The sequence below is a fragment of the Camelina sativa genome, chromosome 12 (genome assembly GCF_030686135.1).
Source record: "Camelina sativa cultivar CO46 ecotype springtype chromosome 12, ASM3068613v1".
Lineage (NCBI taxonomy): Eukaryota > Viridiplantae > Streptophyta > Magnoliopsida > Brassicales > Brassicaceae > Camelina > Camelina sativa.
The window spans coordinates 137,586-160,417 of NC_141891.1; the positions used below are offsets into that span (position 1 = coordinate 137,586).

Consider the following 22,832-nt stretch of genomic DNA (forward strand, 5'->3'; position numbering starts at 1 on the left):
CTTTTTCTTAGTTTTCCTAGACGCAGTCAAACCAGTGTTCAAAAAAGCGGTCTAGACGGTCGCCTAGGCGCCGTCTAGGCGCTAGACGCTCAACCGACGCCTAGACGACCGCCTAAACCGCCTAAAATCACATATATTTCGATTTAATATATTTATCTAATTTTTAACTATATATAATTAAAATTTAAAGTTTTACATTCATATACATAATTACAAATCTTTATATGTTGTTGATATCAATTAAAAACTACATTTTTTCCTAAGTTTTGTTTATGGTTTATTACTTTTATTTATCTAATATATATTTTTGTCTACAATATTATATATATAATCTTCTACGTTGAAAACGCCTAAACCGCCTAAAATCGCCTAGCCTCCGATTAAGTGTTCTAGGCGCTAGGCGTTGGGTCACCGCCCAATTACCGCCTAGCACTTTCTTCAACATTGAGTCAAACACATAAATAAATTAAGCAGAGGGAAGAAGAAGAAGAAGTGTAGAGGATCCTAGAGGGTTTAGACTTTAGACAGTGATGGAGCAGAGTAGCGGGAGACTGAATCCGAAAGAGGCGAACGTCTTGTCGAGCCTTGTCGGGAGCATCGTGGAGAAAGGTATATCGGAGACTACGCCTCCAAATAAGCCGCTTCCCCCGAGACCCTCCCTTCTTTCCTTCCCCGTCGCTCGTCATCGTTCTCACGGACCCGTAAGCCTAATCGAAATCCACTCCTAGGGCTTTTCTCAGTCACTTTGCTTTGCCTTCTTCTAGATTTTTATTAGGATTTATTTTCTTCTACTGTTTAATTTAGTACTTAGATTCCCACCAACTTGTTTACCCTAATCCCTGACCAATTGGCTTTTTCTAAAAATTCAGCTTTTTGTTTCTATCTCATTAGATTTTTTTCCTCATGTTTTGATTTTCGTAGCATTGGGCTCCTCCTGTGGCACAACCTAATGACGATGAGGAAGAAGAAGAAGAAGAAGAACGTTTCATGAATGCAGACTCCTTTTCTGCTTTTGCTAAACCGCTTCAAAGAAAGGAGAAGAAACACATGGAGCTCAGTAGGTGGAAAGATATGGTCTCTGGGGATGATTCTGCATCCACATCTCGCCCTACGTATTCTAGGAATGTTAACATCATTGAGACTAAGTCTCTCTCTCTTGCTCCTCCCCCCGACGACTTGGCCACTAACACTTCACTGGCTAAACCTGCTCAGAGAGACTTTGTTTCTCAGAGACCACCCTCTATTGAGGAAAGGGTTTCGTTCGGCGCTTCTCCTCCCTTATCTGTTTCGAATGGACGACTTGGGGCTAGACAGGCGTCTTCATCTCTTGAGAGTGATATTGATGTAGAGAACCATGCAAGGTTGCAGTCTATGTCACCCGACGAGATTGCAGAAGCACAGGCTGAGTTATTGGACAAGATGGATCCTGCATTACTCAGCATTTTGAAGAAACGAGGTGAGGATAAATTGAAGAAGCGAAAGCATTCACTGCCTGGAGTTTCTGCTGCCGAAGAGGCAACAAAGAATTCAAGAACTGAGGGTCACTTTGTTCACTCACGACAGGGCCAGGCTGTTACTCCATCTACCTCTGTAGTTATGCCAATACCAAATGAAAAAGGTGTGGTGCAAAAGTCAGCGTTACCCCAAGGATTCTTGTGGGATACATGGACTGAGAGGGTTGAGGCTGCCAGGGACTTGAGATTTTCTTTTGACGGTTCTGTTGTTGAGGATGATGTTGTCTCAGCAGCTGAAACTGGTGAGTAGAGAACAATTCAACTGAAACTCATTTCAATCTTAGGGTGCTTACACGTTGAATGTACAGGTGAAAAGTTGTCTGGGGTTGGATCTGCTGCTGAACGTGACTTCTTGAGAACTGAGGGGGACCCTGGTGCAGCTGGGTACACCATCAAAGAAGCTATTGCTCTTGCACGGAGTGTGGTATGATTTCCCCACATTTTAGTTCTGATGATAAAGAATGGTTATATTCTTTTTTGCCTCCATTAAATCTGTGGGACTTCGGTTTTTTGGTTATTACTGCTCCTTGATTTGTATGCATTATTGATATGTCAGATTCCGGGGCAAAGATGCCTTGCTTTGCATCTGCTTGCATCTGTACTCGACAAAGCTTTGAACAAACTTTGCCAGAGCAGAATCGGCTTTACAAGGGAGGAAAAAGATAAATCCACTGATTGGGAAGCCATCTGGGCTTATGCCCTTGGACCAGAACCTGAGCTTGTCTTAGCATTGAGGTAATTACTTGATGGGTGTAATGTGAGACTTATTCGTGAAGTTACTACTCATATATCATAGATTTTTTGTTCTTATCAATATTAGTTTCTTTTTTTATTCTTTAGGATGGCTCTTGATGACAATCATACCTCTGTTGTTCTAGCATGTGTAAAAGTGATTCAGTGTCTACTGAGCTGTTCTCTTAACGAGAACTTCTTTGATATTTTGGAGGTATAGTTGATTTTTTTTCACTACAGAGATGTTATAGTCCTCAAAGAACTTGATTCTATATGTTCAAACTGATAAATTCCATTTCTGTTTCCAGAACATGGGACCACACGGGAGGGACATCTTTACGGCGCCGGTGTTTAGGAGTAAGCCAGAAATTGATCTTGGCTTCCTCCGTGGTTGCTACTGGAAGTACAGCGCTAAACCCTCCAATATTGTTCCTTTCCGTCAAGAGATCATGGATGACGGGACAGAAGATACAGAAACTATTCAGAAAGATGTTTTTGTAGCCGGACAAGATGTTGCTGCTGGTCTTGTCAGAATGGATATCCTTCCAAGAATTTATCACCTTCTGGAGGTGAGATCACTATCTGTGCGTAAACTCAGCAAGGAAAACATTCTGGTTGTGTTGCTTTACCAGTTGCTTACTTTTCTAGGATTTGTTTTTTTTTTATGTTCATCATTACAGACAGAACCAACAGCAGCCCTTGAGGACAGCATAATTTCTGTTACTATTGCGATAGCAAGGCATTCTCCAAAATGCACAACTGCAATCTTGAAGTATCCCAAATTTGTGCAAACAGTTGTAAAAAGATTCAAATTGAACAAAAGAATGGACATTCTTCCTTCTCAGATCAATTCTGTCCGCCTCTTAAAGGTAATATGGCTCTGCTACTCTGCTCATACAAAATTATCTTGGGGCTCGTCTTTGATGTTTTTTGACAGAACCTGATTATAAAAGTTTGTTAAGCTATCAATCCTCAGAGCTATTATATAACCTTCGTTTTTCTTTCTCTCTATTTAATTTCACTAAGGTGTTGGCCCGGTATGATCAAAGTACTTGCATGGAATTTGTGAAGAACGGGACTTTCAACGCCGTCACGTGGCATTTGTTTCAGTTCACCTCCTCTCTTGACTCATGGATGAAGCTAGGGAAGCAGAACTGCAAGCTTTCATCTACTTTGATGGTTGAACAGCTCCGGTTTTGGAGGGTCTGTATCCACAGTGGCTGTTGCGTATCTCGCTTCCCAGAGCTCTTCCCAGCTCTGTGTCTGTGGTTGACTTGTCCATCATTCGAAAAGCTCAGGGAGACAAATCTCATCAGCGAGTTTACTTCTGTGTCCAAGGAGGCCTACCTGGTCCTTGAGGCTTTTGCCGAGACACTTCCAAATATGTACTCACAAAACCTTCCGCGGAACAAATCTTTGACTTGGGACTGGAGTTATGTTAGCCCTATGATTGATTTAGCACTAAGCTGGGTATCATTGGCCCCTCAATTACTCGACTGGGAGAAAGGAATCGAACATGTTTCTGCGTCCACTAAGTCTCTGTTGTGGTTGTATTCGGGTGTCATGCGTACAATTTCTAAAGTCCTTGAAAGAATCTCTGCCGATGGAGAGGAAGAACCTCTACCATGGCTGCCGGAGTTTGTTCCAAAGATTGGCCTTGCCATCATCAAGCACAAGCTTCTTAGTTTTTCCGTTGCAGAAGTAAGTAGATGTAGAGAAGACTCTTCCAGGTGTTCTTCTTTCATGGATTTTTTGTGTCTTCTAAGAGAAAGATCACAAAATGATGAACTAGCATTAGCTTCTGTGAGTTGTCTTCATGGGTTAACGCGGACTATCGTTTCCATCCAAACTCTGATAGAATCTGCTAGATCTAAGATGACAACTCCTCATCAGGGATACACTTCCACTAGAGATGAATTTGTTCTTGCAAAAGGAATACTGGCAGAGTCTCTGGCTGACCTAACATCTGTGTCAAGCTCTTTTAGAGATTCTGTTTCATCAGAATGGCCCATCATGCAATCCATTGAGCTGCATAAACGAGGTGGACTGGCCCCTGGGGTGGGACTTGGTTGGGGAGCTAGCGGTGGTGGGTTTTGGTCAACTAAAGTTCTGTTGGCACAGGCTGATGCCGGTCTTCTGAGTCTTTTTCTTAACATCTCTCAGATTGACGCGCATAATGATCAGGGATCTGTTGGCTTGATGGATAATCTGAACTCCACTTTAGCTATGTGCTTGATTGCAGGTCCAAGGGATCATTTACTTGTGGAAAGAGCCTTCGACTATGTCCTTAGACCACATGCTTTAGAACACCTGGCCTGCTGTATCAAGTCAAAGAAGAAAACCCTATCGTTTGAATGGGATTGCAGCGAAGAGGATTATCATCGTATGAGCAGTATGCTTGCTTCTCACTTCAGACATAGATGGTTACAGCCAAAGGAAAAATCTAAAGCCGAGAAAGGAGCCAGTGAGGTAAAGAAGGACACAGTTGGACTGGAGACGATTCATGAGGACGGTGAAATGCCAAATTGTTCGACACAGGATAAAAAAATAGACTCCTCGATCACAGAGTGGGCTCACCAGAGAATGCCCCTACCTCCGCACTGGTTTCTCAGCGCCATTTCAGCAGTCCACAGTGGTAAAACCTCAACAGGGCCACCAGATTCCACAGAGTTGCTTGAAGTCGCGAAATCTGGAGTTTTCTTTCTTGCAGGACTTGAGTCTGGTTTTGGATCGGTTCCGTCTCCTGTTTTGAGTGTGCCATTGGTTTGGAAGTTTCACGCTTTGTCTACCGTGTTGCTTGTTGGAATGGACATCATCAAAGACAAGAACACTAGGAACTTGTACAATTTTCTGCAGGAGCTCTACGGGCAGTATCTTGATGAAGCGAGACTAAACCACCGTGACATTGAGCTCTTGATGTTCAAGTCAGACATTCACGAGAACTACTCTACTTTTCTGGAGATGGTCGTGGAGCAGTATGCTGCGGTGTCATATGGTGATGAACTGTTTGGCCGACAGGTATCGATTTACTTGCATCAATGTGTGGAATCCTCAGTTCGACTATCAGCATGGACTGTGCTCTCCAATGCCAGTGTTCTTCAGCTTCTGCCAAGTCTAGACAAATGCTTGGGAGAAGCAGATGGTTACCTTGAACCGGTTGAGGTAATTTGCCCCCCAAAAAAAGAAAAGAAAAAAAAAGAGAGGGTATATAGTGTTGAATAATGGCATGTTTATGAGTATCATCGACTAAGATAAATTGGTATTATTGATATTGCAGGAAAACGAAGCAGTCCTTGAGGCGTACCTGAAGTCATGGACTTGTGGAGCCCTGGACAAAGCAGCGGCGCGGGGATCAGTAGCCTTTACACTCGTTCTGCATCACTTTTCATCTTTAGTATTCTGCAGTGAAGCCAAGGAAAAAGTATCCCTGCGGAATAAGATTGTGAAGTCTCTGGTCAGAGATGTATCGAGAAAGAGTCATCGTGAGGTAAGTTGAATGAAACCCCTGGGCAGCTATTGTGGTTGTTGTTTGTAGAGCTGAGTACTGAGAATGAAAATAAAACCAATGTTTTGCAGGGGATGATGCTGAAACTGGTGGGGTGTCTTAAAGGGGTTGCAGACGCCATGGAAGAAACAAGGGAGAGAGAGAAAAGATGGGAGGTGTTGAAAGAGGCGTGTGAAGGGAACTCGTCCCTCCTATCGGAAGTAGAGAAGCTCAAATCCACCTTCTGTGGAAGAAGAAAGTGAAACCCGAGTGGGTGTCATCAGAGAGAATAAGAGAGGAAAGAAAGAGAGTGTGTTGTGTTATCGTAACTCTTTCAGTCTTTCTTGCTCTAATTTTGATTTATTCCGAGCTCAGTGTTGCATAAGAGCTGTGTAATTAAATCCAAATACATTTGGGAGCTGATGATGTTTGTTTGGGTATGTAGGACAGGATGGATTCTCCAAAATTCTGACAAAAGTCCAATTAGCTTAGCTTTTTTAACTCCAACATCAGAGTCATGCGACACTAGTACTACTACTATTCATTCATTCACTATCTCCATCAAAAAGTGTTTGCTTCTTTTCTTTTCGAGTTAGGCAATTATTTGGTTGGTATTATCGTCTCTGTCAATCTCTAGTTCCATCTCAATCCAAGGCGATGTTGTTGTTTAGTGCTTCAGCGACACCATTAGTGCCCAGCTTGTGTTTTCTTGCGGCGGAGAAACCCGTCAATCGTCGTCCTATGATGGTAAGACTATCAGGCGGAGCAATTGGGTCTTCTTCATCGTCTTCGAATTTCGATCTGAAGACGTATTGGGGGACTCTGATGACGGAGATCAACCAAAAGCTCGACGAGGCGATACCGGTCAAGTACCCTACGGGGATCTACGAGTCGATGAGATACTCCGTACTCGCACAAGGCGCCAAGCGTGCCCCTCCAGTCATGTGTGTTGCCGCCTGCGAGCTTTTCGGTGGCGATCGCCTCGCCGCTTTCCCAACCGCATGTGCCCTAGAAATGGTCAGATTTCTCGAAATTGAAATATATGTATGTCAATTTTAGTTTGTTGTGATCTATATTGAATCATGATGATGAATGATCAGGTACACGCGGCTTCGTTGATACACGACGACCTCCCCTGTATGGACGATGATCCAGTCCGCCGAGGAAAGCCATCTAACCACACAGTCTACGGCTCCGACATCGCCATTCTCGCCGGCGACGCCCTCTTCCCACTCGCCTTCCAGCACATTGTCTCCCACACCCCTCCCGACCTTGTTCCCCGTGCCACCATCCTCAGGGTCATCGCTGAGATTGCCCGCACCGTCGGCTCCACTGGTATGGCTGCTGGCCAGTTCGTCGACCTTGAAGGTGGCCCCTTTCCTCCTTCTTTCGTTCAGGAGAAGAAATTCGGAGCCATGGCTGAATGCTCTGCCGTTTGCGGAGGTCTCCTCGGCGGTGCCACTGACCATGAGCTTGAGACTCTCCGAAGGTACGGGAGAGCCGTTGGGATGCTCTATCAGGTTGTGGATGATGATAAGAAGACCGATGGAGCTATCCAAATGGCTCAAGAGCTCAAGAATAAGGCCAAGAAGGAGCTTCAACTGTTTGACGACGACGACGACAAGTATAGTGAAGAACTTGTTGTTCCTCTACATACCTTCGTTGACTACGCTGCTCATCGTCATTTTCTTCTTCCCCTCTGATTTTATTGGGCCTTATACGGGCCTTTCGCCCTTCTTAATGGACTCTTCTCTCTCTCTCTCTCTCTCTCTCTCTCTCGCTCGTATTATTATCCTTCCTTCTCTTATTTTCATCCCACTGCTTTATGATCAGGATTATAATTATCTTCAGCTTAATGGACTACTACTCTCTTTTTAAATTATTTGCTTTTACCGAAACTACTTTATTTTAATCTTGTTGAATAAGTAATTCTGTAATTGTCTAAACAACCCAAAAGAAAAGATTTTAGACAACGACGTACATGTTCTAAGATAAAATTGCGAATCTGACAATAATTAGTATAGTCCTAAATTAAGAGACCTAAGCCAAGTCTATATGTTTCGCAAAACTATTTCCACTATCAATCGTTGGCCATCTTATCCAATATTCTCATACATCTACGTCATTTTCTACACTGATCTACATTACGAGGACCGTCTAATCCGAGTTTGCGTATAAAACGTGTTTATTGGACTAATTTAAATGATGAACTTTTATATATTGTGCCAATCTCTTCGTGGGTTATTATATTGCTTATAATTTACTTTTAAAATAGAAGAAAATGCTTTCGTGATATTTTGTATTTCTCAACTTATCTACCTAATGTTTGTACAAACTAATTCCATATTCATATATTTATATCAACATGCTAAACTAGTGGATTATTATACATTTATACTGTACTATTAAAAAAGTAGGGCGCTTACATATCTTTGTTACTCTTTTGAACGAGCAAGTTTTTTCAACTTTAGTTGAATTAGCAGTACTTTAGCTGAATTACATCAAGTGATAGTTTTATACTATATAATACATATGTTTTGAATTTCAATTAATTAGGTGAAGATCAAAAAAAACAAAAAACAAAAACGTGTAGGCTTATTACAACTACTATATATGAGACAACACAGTCGACACCATCATAATTTGATGTCTCGATTCAATGAATCTCTATTATGTATCTATTTTTCCACATTTGTTTAAATTTTCATAAACAGTGAACAGACCGAGGAGTAATAATAACAAGCTAGTAAATACATATATAATGAAATTTGGCTCATGATAACTTGTAACATATTTGAAAATATTAGCCGTATCCATTTGCAGGATCCTTGACCTACGGTGTGTGTCACTCGATCATTAGGGTTTATCATCATGGAAATAAATAAACGTTGTTAAAAATATTCGTATTGTTTGGTGATAATATATATAATCTTTTCCGTGTGGTGATAATATTATCTAAGTGATCATCGTCTGACATTGCGTTTAGTCGTTGAATCTTAAAATTATCTTGGTACTTGAACGATGAATAAATAAATAAATAAATATACACATGTATATTTCCATATTTGAATATGATAAACAAAAAAAAAAAAAAACTTGACACGCGACCATACATTATAGTTGATGGAAACACAAAAGTTAGGATACATTGAATTAATTGCGAAAAAATTGTAGATTACCACTCGGTTATATAATAAGAAATGAATGTGGTTATGTGGATTTTACCAAACTGCTGTTTGATTATACTTATACCTTACCATCGATCGTATTCGTATACGGAGTTTGTTTTCTTTTTTCTTTTGTGGGTATCAAACTATCAATGTTAAGTTAAGTATGATGGAATTTGTTAGGAAAAAAGTAGAACAAATCGAGGCATAATGTCTATAGTAAGATTATTGATTTAAAATGAATTTGCGTTTAGTAAAGAATAAGAAGAAGAGAAGAGGCGAAAGAGATTGAATGGGAGAGCGTTGGGTTGATGTGGAATGGATTGCAACTTTAGAAATATAAGTTAGAACGGCGACAAGTCGAGGCTTCGCTGGCCGTCCCGTTAGTGACCTTTGGTGAGAGTAAAGGGGCAACAATCCACGTGGGCTGAAATGCAGCCATGTGCTGCCACATCATCGTCATTGCGACCAATACCTCTTAATATCTTTTTCAATGGTTTGTTAAAAATACTTAGTTAGTACTAGTTGAGCGTTTTGTGATTGATTAATAACGACCGAATCAAAGTGGTTTATTCCTTTTTCTGGCTGCCGCATCTTTTAATCATCTCGATCTCCCTCTGGTCAACTCCTTCCTCCTCGAGTCTCGAGATCGTTATATTTGGACTTTATTCTTTATAATAACCGAAAACAAAATAAGTTAACCTCTCTCCAAATTCAATAAAATATGACCAAAAGTTTTAAATCATTCGGCGTCACATTGCACTGCATTACGACGAAGTGCTTAATATCGACATATCGTATCGAGATATGCGTGGGTAAGAGGTCTATGAAAATGTAATTAAGCGCTGCGTCTCCATTGTGTTATTATATATTTTAACAATTTATGCGTGTTATTACCTGATCAATAGTTTAAAGAGAATGTTGTAAATTCAAGTTATTTTATACCAAGAATTAATTAAAGAGGGGTTGCATTATAACGCGCATAGAAGAGGAAACCATGCATGCACCACGTGGTACCCCATTATGTTATGTATTAGCTAGGTTTATGATAATCTATATTATTTTTGGTTGACAACACAGGTTAGGTTATATGATAATATAAACTTTAAATTTTTGGATCATGATGATATGGGCTACTTTAGAGAATCGAAATATACAATACAAGATAATGACATTCCGCTAAATCAACAACATTAACCCGTGCGTGTTAGCATATATAATAATATATTATATACACTATATCACAATTATAGCTGCTCGTAGGATGATAGCGTTAATTTGCAAGTAAATAGATGAATATGGCTTAAAATTAAGTATACAAATATATATATATATATGTAGTTCTTTTAGCATTGCAGAAGATGGTTATAATGGGAATTATACAGATTGTTTAGTTTAGGGGGGAGCCGGGCCGGGGAAGATGACAAATATATAAAAAGGAATGAGAAAATGGTGGAACTAGTATAAGGTACGTAGTAATATATGGAAATGTCTCTCCAAAGATGAGGGGAAGGGAGTCACATGCGATGCGATGCGACTTGCGAGAGAGAGAGAGACGTACGTTAAATATAAATGTTTGGGGGGGAATGTGTTGGTTTAGGGATTTGATATCTTCTTTCAATACCCTACTTTTTATGATTATTCAAATACTAGTACTAGAGTTTACTTAGTAATTTATTTGGAATAATTTAGTAATTACGACGGATATTTAAAAGATTTGGTGAATAACTGAAATAAAATAATTAAAATAACGGAGAGAGAGAGAGAAGCTTCCTGGAAATGACGTTAATAGCCCCCACCCAAAACCTTTCCTTCCTTAATAGAAGTTAAAAGGATCAGTATGGCCACGGCGGCATGACTCATCTTATACGCCGTCGTTTAACACCCCACCCCTACTAACTACTCTCCCTAAACCCATAAATAAAAAAGAAAAATATAAAGAGAGAGGAAGCAAAAAAAAAAAAAAAAAAAAAAAAAAAAAAAGAAGCGAAGCACATCTCTGTCTCTCTCTCTCTCTCTCTCTCTCTCTTCAATTCTCAAAATTTCTGTGAATTCTTTCTTCTGATCTCTCTTCTTCTTCTTCTCCCAAATCGTCGGTTATCTGTAACGATCAAAAAAGCAAATAGATAAAAGGAAATCTTTCTGATTCTCACATTTTGATCACATCCATCTTCCTTCTTCCTCCTCTTCTTCATTTCCACCTTTCCCTTTTTTTTTTTTTTTTTTTTTTATATAAAAAACAAATTGCATAGGGGGTCGTCAATGGTGATGGAGGACAACGAGAGTTGCGCCAGTCGAGTTATTTTCGACGCCTTACCTACCTCTCAGGCTACCATGGACCGTCGTGAGCGCATCAAAATGGAGGTCTTCCACGAGGTCCTCCGCCGTCTCCGTCTCTCCGACGACATCCCCGACTCCCACCTCCCTTCTTTCCAGGACGAGCTCTGGACTCACTTCAATCGCCTCCCTGCCAGGTTTCCCCCCCTTTTTTCTTCCTCCTGACCTTATATTATATGTATCTCTCTGTCTCTGTTTCTGTCTCTCTGCTGCATGTCCCATGATCTATCCTTCCCTCTGCTCCTTTGAATATGTTTGATAAATGTGAGATGATGATGATGATGATTTAGGTATGCTTTGGATGTGAATGTGGAGAGGGCTGAAGACGTGCTCATGCACAAGCGCTTGCTCCTTTCTGCTTATGATCCTCTTAATAGGCCTGCCATCCAAGTCCGTCTCGTCCAGGTCTGTCCTTCTTCTTCTTCTTCAATCTTTACCAACCATATATACCCATATCATCCATGCCCATCTCTCTCTCTCTCGGCTTCCCTTGTTCCCTGATCCCTTCATCTTTTACTTTGGTTGCCTCTGTCAACTTTTTTTCTTTCTTTTTCGGCTTTGTCTCTCGGCTCACAGGATCTTTGGTGACTGATCTTTTCTTAAGGTTCAACCTCCTGCTGGGACCTCACCTGACTCCACTCCCTTGGACTCTTCTTCTTCTTCTTCTTCTACTAACCAGGAACCCGCTGATCCTCCCTTACAAAGAAAAAGGTTTGTCTTTTCCTCCTTTTTTTTTTTTTTTAATAACATAAAAAATTCTCTTTGATCAAAACAAACCAACTAATAAGCGATCAACTATCTTCTTTTGATTCCATCTTCAACTTCCCAGCATTCATCCTCCCCCTGCCTTTGGTTCTTCCCCCAATCTTGAAGCTCTTGCTCTTGCATCTCCTATTTCCCAAGACCACGACGACGACGGTGACAATTCCGTTCATAACAATGCCCTCTATTCACGGTACACCTTCCTCTTTTACTACTCTAGCTACACACAATCGTCTGTTTTCTTCTGGCAAGGATTGTTCAATTCCTCATCTTTGTCCCAATGCAGGCCCTTGCATGAGATCACTTTTTCCACTGAAGACAAGCCTAAACTCCTTTTTCAGGTATATAATAAGCTCATTGCTTGCTCCTTGCAAGTATTGGTGTTACCTAAGTTAGTTAGTTTTTTTTGTCACATTTGTTACAAGGAACTACGTAGTATGATCTATTTTCACTTAGCTACTGTAAATGATGCAGTTAACTGCCTTGCTTGCTGAGCTTGGGCTAAACATTCAAGAGGCGCATGCTTTCTCCACAACTGATGGCTACTCACTAGATGTTTTTGTTGTTGATGGTTGGCCCTACGAGGTACTCTTTTTTCTTTTTCTTTTTTTGTGTGTTCCTCTTATCCTTGTTTACTCTACTTCATCTATACCCTTCCCATTGTGTTATTCAAACTGTTTGGTGATCTAATACTGAAACGCAACTATCTGTGACATGCTAAAGGTTCCGGATTATAAAATGTGGTTGTCATGCTATCTTTTTTGTTATTCAGGAAACAGACAGACTTAGATTATCATTGGAGAAAGAAGCTGCAAAGATCGAGGTACTTGTTTTCAGTTGCAAATTTTATGATCCATTGACAACCTTTTTCTTCCCAAATCACCTCATTTGTGAATGAAATGGAGTTAGATAATATGAAGTCTTACGATTTTCCATAGTGACACCATCTCACGCACAAGTCTCGCCTTTAGACATTAATATTTCTTTTATCATACTCAGTTGCAGTGCCAAAGCTGGCCTATGCAGCAATCCTTCTCTCCTGAAAAGGAAAATGGGCAAACAGGTGTCAGAACTCATGTTGCAATACCCTGTGATGGAACTGATGTTTGGGAAATCAACCTTAAACACTTAAAGTTTGGGCATAAAATTGCATCTGGTTCTTACGGAGATCTGTAAGTTGGCTCTATCTGTCAAACACATTGTCATATTAAGATTCTCACGTATTAATCTCTCTCGCTCTTTCTTTTTACCTCTTGTTTTATTCAGGTATAAAGGTACATATTGTAGCCAGGAAGTTGCTATCAAAGTCCTCAAGCCAGAGCGTCTAGATTCAGAGCTAGAGAAAGAGTTTGCCCAAGAAGTCTTCATTATGAGGTTTGTGTGCCTTCGTGTCTGTTCCCTTGTATTTTTATGCGCAGATAAACGATAAGAGTATCATTCAAAAATCTTTCCGTTTTCAGGAAAGTTCGACACAAAAATGTTGTTCAGTTCATTGGTGCTTGCACCAAGCCTCCACATCTGTGTATCGTTACTGGTATGTTGCAGTGACCATTTTACTCCGTATCATTCTGTTTGATGTCACGTTCTACGCTTACCATTTTTTTACTCGTTGCCCTGCTTTGACTCTCTTACATTAAATAGAATTCATGCCCGGTGGAAGTGTATATGACTATCTCCACAAGCAAAAGGGCGTCTTTAAGCTTCCAGCTTTGTTTAAAGTAGCTATAGATATTTGCAAAGGGATGAGCTACTTACACCAAAATAACATAATTCACAGAGATTTGAAGGCTGCCAACCTCTTAATGGACGAAAATGAGGTAAAAATCTCAACTTAGTGGGACATATATAGATATATTTGTCCTCCATGCACACTATTAGCTCTGTAGTGGGAATGTATGAATCTGCATCAATTTCGTTACATGTTTTGGTTGAAACACTGATCCATGTTTAGGCTCAAATGACCTGTTCTGCTGCATCACACTATGCTATCTCCTTGAGCTAGTGCTCTACAGGATGTATTTCATCAGATTCTTTTCATTAACTCTGTGTCCATTACCTAGTTATTTCTTGCTCCTGTCGATAGCAGTTAAGTTGCGGATTCATATTCGTGTCTGGGTTCATTGTAACAGGTGGTTAAGGTTGCAGACTTTGGAGTGGCCAGAGTGAAAGCACAAACTGGAGTTATGACAGCTGAAACTGGAACATATCGGTGGATGGCTCCAGAGGTACGTTTGTCTTCATGCTCTTTATAGCTTTTGTTACTGACAATTTGATTTTCCAATCTACAAATGTAAGATAAATTTTCTTATGCCGTGGTTATACCTTAAAACACACGTATTGTTTTACCTATTGGCATGATATATTAGATGGCCAGTATCTCTCATTCTGACACAATAATGATTTTTGCTGCAATTCAGGTGATAGAACACAAGCCATATGATCACAAGGCAGATGTATTCAGCTACGGGATTGTGCTATGGGAGTTGTTGACTGGGAAGGTACGTGTGTCTGAGAAAATAAAATACCTAAACGAGGGAGATAGAGTGTCTTTAACTAATGATGGGTTGATGTGAATGGCAGCTTCCATATGAATACATGACGCCATTGCAGGCAGCAGTAGGGGTCGTCCAGAAGGTATGTAATAGGTGTGTAGAATGCAGCAGTTGTGGAGGTAAAACGTTCCAACCAAGTTAGTTAACAGAAAGTTTTGTTTGGTGTGAATGTCAGGGATTAAGGCCAACGATACCAAAGAACACGCATCCGAAATTGGCAGAGCTATTGGAGAGATTGTGGGAGCAGGATGCGACGCAGAGACCAGACTTCTCAGAGATCATAGAGCAGCTACAAGAGATAGCCAAGGAGGTAGGAGAAGAGGGAGAGGAAAAGAAAAAATCGTCATCAGGACTAGGAGGGGGTATCTTGGCGGCCCTGAGGAGAAGCACAACTCATCATCATTGATGGATGGTTGGTTGGTTCCCCCATTAGAAAGAAAGAAAACAAAAACTGTACAGCAATTTGCAGATGATGTGGGCTGGCTGTATATGTTGGTGGTGTTGGTTTCTTGATTCAATTGATTTTGATTTCGTTTGTAAGTTTTACGACACAATTATATTTCTAAAAAGTTGGTTAATGAAAGAAAAAAACTCAACCTTTAGCAGCAAAGCAAATGCACCCAAAAAAAAAAACAATAGCATTGTAGATTTGTAGTTATACCATTGAAAGAAAAAGACAAAAAAACCCAAAAGTCATAAAAAAGACCTATATACAGTATATATAGAGAGAGAGAGAGAGAGAGGTAGTTGTTGTGAGTTCTCTGTTCTGTTCGTTGGTCTCTTCTTCTTCTTCTCTGGTCGTTCTCAATCAAATTAAGACACTTTTTTTTTTTTTTTTTTTTTTGGTAAACCTAAAAAAAAGAAGAAACTTGATCTGGTGGGGTAGGGATGAGTGGAGGGGCGGTGAAAAGGCCGAGAAGAGACCACTCGGTGGTGAATGTGTGGGAGAGAGAGCTTGGTCTCTTGCCCAATCGTAATTTCTCCAACCGTTTCTCAGCCTCCGAGGTCTCTCCCTCTTCGCCTTTTGTCTTCTTGGTTTCTGATTCCAACTGCAGTTTCTAGGGTTTCTGATTCATGTTCAATCTGTGTGCTTTCCTAACGCCCCCAGTGTATTACGAACCATATTCGTGGAGTTGGGTGATGGGGCATCCCAACATAATAGATTAGATGATGATGATATCTTTTGTCTTTTATTTCTTTCTTATATTGCTATTCACAATGTGATAGGAAACCAAAATTATGTTGATGGATGTGTGTATACATTGGATTGGATGAAATCGCTAACTCACTGACTGATATTTGATTGATTCTGTACTTTACCAGAATCTACTGCGGCGTCTGGGGCTTGACAAGAAGCTGGTTGAGCATAAGGGTTGTGTAAACACTGTGAGTTTCAATGCAGATGGAGATATCTTGCTTTCAGGTTCTGATGACAAACAGGTCATCCTTTGGGATTGGCAGACTGCTTCTGTCAAGCTCTCTTTCGATTCCGGCCACTTCAACAATGTTTTCCAAGCCCAATTTATGCCTTTCTCTGACGATCGTAGCATTGTCACTTCTGCTGCTGATAAGCAGGTCCCCTCCTCTTCTCTCTTCCTATCTTACTACTTTCTTTATGTTTCCCGCAAAAGAAGTTGCAAACATTATCTAAATCTCCTCCTCGTTTGCATTCCATTTCGTAACAGGTCCGCCATTCCCAAATTCATGAATCTGGACAAGTCGAGACTAGTTTGTTGGGTAAACATCAAGGACCCGTCCACAAATTGGCTGTTGAGCCCGGTAGTCCATTCTCATTCTATACTTGTGGTGAGGATGGCGTTGTTAAGCATGTGAGTTTCTCTCTGTTTTTCTTTTCTGCTCTGAACAAAATCCTTTCTCTTTTAACTTTTTTCTTTTCTTTCTATAACAACATTATTATTATTTTTCAGTTTGATCTTAGGACTCGGGTGGCTACAAATCTCTTCACTTGTAAAGAAGCCAAGTTCAATTTAGTTGTCTACTTGCATGCAATTGCAGTTGATCCGAGGAACCCTGGTCTTTTTGCGGTCGCTGGCATGGATGAGTATGCTCGTGTCTATGATATCCGCAGCTATCGGTCTGAGGGTTGGTATAACTTTACCCAACCCGTCGACCACTTCTGTCCTCACCATTTGGTTGGAAGCGACCATGTAGGAATAACAGGTCTAGCTTTCTCTGATCAAAGTGAGCTCCTCGCTTCTTATAGTGACGAGTTCATCTATCTTTTCACCCCTGATATGGGGCTAGGCCCAGCTGTATATCCCTCTTCAACTAAAACTCAGGAGAGGAGGAGTACGCCAACGCCAACGCCCCCGCAGGTTTATAAAGAGCACACGAATCGTGAAACAGTCAAAGGTGTCAACTTTTTTGGACCCAAGTGTGAGTATGTGGTTAGTGGTTCTGACTGTGGCCGAGTATTCATATGGAGGAAGAAAGACGGAGAGATTCTCCGTGCCATGGAAGCAGACAAACATGTTGTCAACTGTGTTGAGTCTCATCCTCACATGCCACTCTTGTGTAGCAGTGGAATTGAAACTGATATCAAAATCTGGACTCCTGGAGGAACCGAGAGACCCTTGTCGCCGGGACATGCAAAACAGGTCATTGCCCTAACACCTCTTGGTTGCTATATATATATATATATAGATAGATGTTTTTGTGTTTTTGACTCGGAGGATATGCCTTAGTTAACAAGAATGTTACTTTGGATACAAAACATGTGACTGGAGGGGTGAATTTGGTACTGGCAGGTAAACTAATTTGTATGTATGTTGCTTCTTTCTTGGAAACAGGATTTGGTTTCTGGTACTCGATGGTACCATGAGTATATTGTGGATGATGATGATGATGATGATGATTCTGACGATGAAAGTAGTGATGAGAGTTCAGATGATGATGATGTTGGTGCGGAAGAAGAGGAGAATGCTGAAGCCGATGTTGGGATTACAAATGATGAGGAGGACGACGACGGGGAGGGGTGAGGATGGAGGATGAGAAATGTATAGAATAGACATGTATTTTATATCTAAACACAAAATAAAAACAGCATAAGTTAGATACGTTGGATGTTATCATCCTGGATATTTGTCAACATTGATATATGCAAAACAAAAGAAAAATCTAAAACAATGGCTATAAAATTCTAGGATAGAGAGACTCGAGTCTAGACAATTTCACTCTCCAACCAAAAGGACGACATACATAGGGCTTGTTCATTTAGTTGACGCTGGCGGCTGCGGCAGCGGCTGCGTTTATGTTTTTAACCGTTGAATTGAAACAACGTTTAAAAATATTAGATGCAGGTCGCAGCGTTTGCCGCAGCGTCATGACGCAGGTACCTGCGGCAAGCAAACGAACAACCATACCTACGTCTGCCGCAGCCGCAGGTACCTACGGCAGCCAAACGAACAAGCCCAAAATCTCCCAATCATGCGGCTGCACGGGCAAAGAGGTTCCAGTGGTTCAGGATAGAATTTAGGATATTTGGATGTTTCAAATTTCAGAAGTTCCAACACTAGAACCCTCTTTGATATCTCTGTGATTTGAAACATCACAAAATAAAAGAAGTAATTAGTATAACGGGCTTGTAACTTGTAAGCCCAAAAAGGCCCATAAATCATCAAAGGCCTTTTTGGATATCTCTGTGACTGTGACTGCAACTGCGCGAGGTCATCAGCTTCGTCTTCCTCCAACGCTCGGCTCGGTTAAGGGAGGATGATGGTGGTTTCTCCGGGGCTTCTCACAAGTGTTTCAGGTTAGATATTCGCTCCAGTTGGCTTTTCTATAATTATTCTCACTGCTGTTTTGATCTTGTCCTTGGAGTGATCCTTCTTCGATTTTTGATTTTATAGGTTTAATCCGATTGGCACCGTCACAACGGATTCAAAGACGCAATGGCTTCGGACCTAGTTGCTTCAAGTTTTCTGGGGATTCGGTAAATTTAAATTTCCATGGCGGTGTATTAAAAGACCAAAAGAACAGCTTAGGAAGCTTTTCAATTAGCTCTGAGTGTGTGTGTGTTTTCCTTGTTGTTTTGTAGAGGAGTATCAATGGAAGAGTGAGTCATAAACCGGTGGTAACGGTAGGTTGCTCTCGTCAAAGTTGGAGCTCTCATAACAACAAGCAGCCATCCGAAGAAGAAGAGCCCTTATGGCTGAGCCTTCTTAGAGACATCGTCTGGTATTAAAAGAAAAATCAATTCTCTCACATCTTGTTTTCTTTTTGTTTTTTGACTGGAAGAGTCAGAATGTTGCATTGATTTTGCTTATGTTGTTCATCTTTCTCTAAAATTCAAATAGGAGCACGAGATCTCTTTTGTCTTTCATGGCTGAGCAACCGAGTCAGCTCAAATACATAGAGTGGCCAAGTTTTACAAGCACGGTATGTTGTTGCTGTTACACATACACATTATTATTACATATGAGAGAGAGAGAGAGACTAGTTTGTAACTAACTTATGTGTTAAATGTGTTTTTGGGAACAAAACAAAACAGCTAAAGACTGCGACACTGAGTCTATGTCTGGTAGCCGTATTCATTGTAGCGCTATCATCGGTGGATGCTGCTCTTTGTTACATATTGACTATGATCCTGAGGAAAGCAGCCCCATGACCATATGAGGAAGGAAGGAAGGAAGGCAACAACATACGTAGTAGTTTGTCTCTTGGAGATGAGATACTGGTTGTGTAGCCTTGAGAGATAGTTTTAGTATTGTTGTTGTTCAAATGTAGAAATAATTCTTTGTATTAAGAAGGGTATACAAGAAGATGTACCCAAACCAATTGTGTGTGGTCTGTTTAATTAATAGTACTCAACAAAAAGGGAAATCAAAACTAGTCTTTGAGTTATATATATAGTATTTCACATAAAAAAAAGATCACTACTACTACATAAAGAGGAGGATAATGGTGCTACTTGAGAACAACAGCAGCATTGCGGATGGAGAGATACTGGTGGACTTGGTCGGGAGAAAGAGACCTGAGAGTCTTGAAAACATGGGCATTAGCGTAACGGAGATTTGTTCTTGGGTCAACATAGTGTGCCTGCGTTGCGTTGCGTGATCATAGAGAGAGAGAGACAAAAGAAGCTGAATTTGATTAGAATCGAGAGAGAGATCTGAAAACAGCCAAACAAACAAAAAAAAAAGACTATAAATTAGCGAAGAAGGAGGAAGCAGACCTCAAATCCAGTAACATCGCAAATTCGCTTGCAGGGTTGAGTGGATGGAGGCGACTCAATGTTAACATCTGCGCAAGAAAGTGTGATTCAATCAGAATCATAAACATATAATCAGAATCAAAATCACCCCCCCCCCCCCCCCCCCTTCAATCGATTATACTTACAATTGGGAAGGTCGGGAGGACAATTGTCAGCTTGAAGAATCTGCTTGAGGTGTTTCCACCTTCGGGTAGATTGGCCTTTCGGGTACTTTTCTGAGGATTGCATCTTCTTAAAGCTCAATCGCGAAGACACCACTACATCTGCCTCCATCAACTCTCCCTCCATATCTCTCTCTCTCTCTCTTTCTCTTCGATTCCAATCTCTCTCTTCTAGTTCCTCCTCTCTACTAATTAATTAATATACAAGTAAGTACTAATAAGCCTGAACCGGGCCGGTCCGGTACAGAGAATGATCAATTGTAGTAAACCGAGATCGGCAATTACATACATTGGGGGAAGGAAGGAAGAAGGCGAATTAGAAAGGAGAAAGCGTTTCTTCTAGATCCATGGATTCGTCGTCCATCACAAGAAGAAGAAGAAGAAGAAGAAGCTAAGAAGAAAGCTTCGAGATTTCAAATCCATAATAATTCAGGGCTTTGATTGATTTGCTACCAAGTTGTTTAATTGATGATCAGAGAGATCTGTTTTTAGTCTTCTTCATTCGCAAATATCTGGAATCATCATCAAAGCTCTCTCTTGTGCTTAGCTAATGTGTGTGTTCTTGAGCCCATCATCATAATGATGAGTGACTCTCAGCGATCACTTTCTGTGCGCTTGAGCCGCCGGGGTGAAAGGACCTCTCTTCATTACCCTCAATCTAAAGGTCTCCTCCTCTTTCTTCTTCTACCTTATAGTTTCGATTGATTGATTCATAGAGATTGACCTATTCTTATTATTAATACTTAGTCTCCTCAGCTAATCCCATGTTAATGTTTCAGATGATGGAGAGGCAGGGTTCTTCTCTCCGTCCAGACTTCACACTGACTACACTTTGAAAAAAATATGGAAGGCAGGCTTCCTCCGCTTGCTTCTTGTTGGAGGCATTCTCTGGATGCTTCTCATTCTCTTTGCCCTCTTGTTTCATGTTTGGTCTTGTCAATCTTCTCTTTCTTTCTTCTCAGGTCAGTATCCGATATCCCTACTCCCTCCCTCATTCTTTACCATCTTCTGCATTGGATTATTATTATTATTATAGTAACCTTTGAATCTTCTTCCTTTTGCTATTTCACCAGCTATATGCAACAAAGAAGGCCGACTCTATGTCATCTTAGACACTATTGGTTTTGTACCAAAACCCCAGCACCGTCAGTTTTCAATATTACCCATCTTTTTTTTTTTTTTTACCTTCTGCTTTCTCTCTCACTCTCTCTCTTACCAACTCTTCTTCTTCTTTTGGCTTTTTTCCTCTCTCCAGGATGCCCCATTCCTCTTGCCTATGACCCTGATAAGGTGCTCCTTCCCACTGCAAAAACCCCTGATTCTGTTGTCACAAATCTTACCTACATAACCGAGGATGATTCCTCTAACTCTCCCTTTCCTCTATTTGGCGGTAACATCAGCTGGTCTCAACGCCAAGAAAGCTTTCAACTCAAACCCCTGATGAAGGTTCAAACATTAGCTCAACTTCTTCCTTCCTACTATATAACTTCCTAACTATTAACAACCCCGAAACTTTTCTCAGGTCCATTGCGGATTTATGCCACGCGGTGGGGCTGAAATGTCATCTCTCGATAAAAGATACGTCAAGAAATGCAGATTTGTGGTTGCCACTGGGATCTTCGATGCTTATGATGAACCCCACCAGCCATCGAACATAAGCGACCGTTCCAAGAAGCTCTTCTGTTTCCTTATGGTGTTAGACGAGGTCTCTCTCGATTTCTTGAGAACAAATACTACCGTGAGGAAAGATGTTCAAGGAGGCAACTGGGTTGGCATTTGGCGTCTCATTCTACTCAAAACTCCTCCGTATGATGAACCTAGGCGGAACGGTAAAGTCCCAAAAATCTTAACTCACAGGTTATTCCCTGAAGCACAGTACAGCATTTGGATTGATGGGAAAATGGAGCTTATTGTTGATCCCTTGCTTATGTTAGAAAGGTATGAATTAATAATACACAAAAGGATGGATATAAGACACGTACATCAAAGTGATCTAGCAGACACAAATGTTCACTAGCACAGGGATTGATATCCACTATCAGTCTATGGGTTACCAAAGAAAGTGCTAAAAGATGCATATTTCTGTTTCATCTCAATTTCAGGTATTTGTGGCGTGGGAAGCATACTTTTGCCATCGCTCAACACAAACACCACCGAAATATATATGAAGAAGCTGATGCGTGCAAGAGGAGAAAGCGATACGCCCGACCTCTGGTTGATCTTCATATGAAAATATATCGATACGAGGGTTTGGAACCATGGAGTATCAAAAAGGGCACTGTTAGTGGTAAAGACTATAGCAAAAACATCAGTCTCATCATGTGCCTTACTGATTACTAACCTTCTTCTCTTGCGTTACACAGATGTTCCAGAAGGAGCAGTGATCATAAGAGAGCACACTGCAATGAACAATCTGTTCAGCTGCCTGTGGTTCAATGAGGTGCACCTATTAACACCGAGGGACCAGTTAAGCTTTGGGTACGTAGTGGACAGACTAAAAGGAGCCTTCAAGGTGTTCATGTTCCAGAACTGTGAGTACAACTCTCTCTTCGAACTGCACCCTCACATCCGAGAGCATTCCTCGAAAATCGAGTGGGTCAAGAGTCTTAAGGAACTCAAAGGGAAAGGAGAGAGTTTGAAGGAAAGTCGAGGTGGCTTTGGGCTCTGGACTCCATATCCTGGGGACCTTGATTCCGTTGAGCTGCCAAAAGTTGTTAGAACTTCTAAAGCTGGTTGAGCCAGATACATACATAATACACTAGTTTTTAACTTTCGTCTCATGGTTCTCTCTCTGCGATTTTGATATAGTTCCGAATTTTCCAATTTATAAAATACAACGCCTTTTGAATTCTAGTTGCTAAATGCAAATTGAAAATAAGAAATAGTTGCA

At 40.9% G+C, this 22,832-nt stretch overlaps 7 protein-coding genes across 7 annotated transcripts; 6 read left to right on the top strand and 1 right to left on the bottom strand.

Annotated features, from left to right (window-relative positions):
• Nucleotides 1–337: 337 nt before the first annotated feature.
• On the top strand, nucleotides 338–6,237 carry LOC104729152 (transcriptional elongation regulator MINIYO). Its single transcript, XM_087478745.1, has 10 exons — nucleotides 338–701; nucleotides 922–1,756; nucleotides 1,823–1,938; nucleotides 2,071–2,249; nucleotides 2,355–2,460; nucleotides 2,555–2,815; nucleotides 2,927–3,115; nucleotides 3,273–5,408; nucleotides 5,524–5,733; nucleotides 5,823–6,237. Exons 1-10 carry the CDS (start codon nucleotides 531–533, stop codon nucleotides 5,991–5,993), a joined length of 4,374 nt encoding a protein of 1,457 aa, XP_087334871.1. The 5' UTR covers nucleotides 338–530; the 3' UTR covers nucleotides 5,994–6,237.
• On the top strand, nucleotides 6,053–7,609 carry LOC104729151 (heterodimeric geranylgeranyl pyrophosphate synthase small subunit, chloroplastic-like). The gene is made up of 2 exons (XM_087478748.1): nucleotides 6,053–6,747; nucleotides 6,831–7,609. The coding sequence occupies exons 1-2, from the start codon at nucleotides 6,388–6,390 to the stop codon at nucleotides 7,431–7,433; spliced, it is 963 nt and encodes a 320-aa protein (XP_087334874.1). The 5' UTR covers nucleotides 6,053–6,387; the 3' UTR covers nucleotides 7,434–7,609.
• A 3,134-nt stretch (nucleotides 7,610–10,743) lies between these two features.
• On the top strand, nucleotides 10,744–15,240 carry LOC104729154 (serine/threonine-protein kinase STY46). The gene is made up of 15 exons (XM_010448052.2): nucleotides 10,744–11,371; nucleotides 11,525–11,639; nucleotides 11,839–11,945; nucleotides 12,064–12,189; nucleotides 12,283–12,337; nucleotides 12,471–12,581; nucleotides 12,769–12,819; nucleotides 12,996–13,168; nucleotides 13,263–13,370; nucleotides 13,457–13,530; nucleotides 13,638–13,813; nucleotides 14,126–14,221; nucleotides 14,414–14,494; nucleotides 14,577–14,630; nucleotides 14,724–15,240. Exons 1-15 carry the CDS (start codon nucleotides 11,160–11,162, stop codon nucleotides 14,952–14,954), a joined length of 1,770 nt encoding a protein of 589 aa, XP_010446354.1. The 5' UTR covers nucleotides 10,744–11,159; the 3' UTR covers nucleotides 14,955–15,240.
• A 31-nt stretch (nucleotides 15,241–15,271) lies between these two features.
• LOC104729155 (uncharacterized) lies at nucleotides 15,272–17,692 on the top strand. The gene is made up of 5 exons (XM_010448053.3): nucleotides 15,272–15,553; nucleotides 15,872–16,123; nucleotides 16,234–16,377; nucleotides 16,477–17,166; nucleotides 17,359–17,692. The coding sequence occupies exons 1-5, from the start codon at nucleotides 15,437–15,439 to the stop codon at nucleotides 17,545–17,547; spliced, it is 1,392 nt and encodes a 463-aa protein (XP_010446355.2). The 5' UTR covers nucleotides 15,272–15,436; the 3' UTR covers nucleotides 17,548–17,692.
• A 433-nt stretch (nucleotides 17,693–18,125) lies between these two features.
• LOC104729156 (uncharacterized) lies at nucleotides 18,126–19,411 on the top strand. The gene is made up of 5 exons (XM_010448054.2): nucleotides 18,126–18,320; nucleotides 18,418–18,500; nucleotides 18,606–18,745; nucleotides 18,865–18,946; nucleotides 19,059–19,411. Exons 1-5 carry the CDS (start codon nucleotides 18,281–18,283, stop codon nucleotides 19,173–19,175), a joined length of 462 nt encoding a protein of 153 aa, XP_010446356.1. The 5' UTR covers nucleotides 18,126–18,280; the 3' UTR covers nucleotides 19,176–19,411.
• On the bottom strand, nucleotides 19,290–20,109 carry LOC104733069 (protein EIN6 ENHANCER). Its single transcript, XM_087478752.1, has 3 exons — nucleotides 19,907–20,109; nucleotides 19,743–19,810; nucleotides 19,290–19,606 (listed from the first exon to the last, which is right to left on the bottom strand). The coding sequence occupies exons 1-3, from the start codon at nucleotides 20,067–20,069 to the stop codon at nucleotides 19,475–19,477; spliced, it is 363 nt and encodes a 120-aa protein (XP_087334878.1). The 5' UTR covers nucleotides 20,070–20,109; the 3' UTR covers nucleotides 19,290–19,474.
• A 58-nt stretch (nucleotides 20,110–20,167) lies between these two features.
• LOC104720766 (putative hexosyltransferase MUCI70) lies at nucleotides 20,168–22,795 on the top strand. Its single transcript, XM_087478750.1, has 7 exons — nucleotides 20,168–20,606; nucleotides 20,722–20,904; nucleotides 21,016–21,087; nucleotides 21,198–21,388; nucleotides 21,465–21,880; nucleotides 22,045–22,229; nucleotides 22,306–22,795. The coding sequence occupies exons 1-7, from the start codon at nucleotides 20,522–20,524 to the stop codon at nucleotides 22,677–22,679; spliced, it is 1,506 nt and encodes a 501-aa protein (XP_087334876.1). The 5' UTR covers nucleotides 20,168–20,521; the 3' UTR covers nucleotides 22,680–22,795.
• The last annotated feature ends 37 nt before the right edge of the window (nucleotides 22,796–22,832 follow it).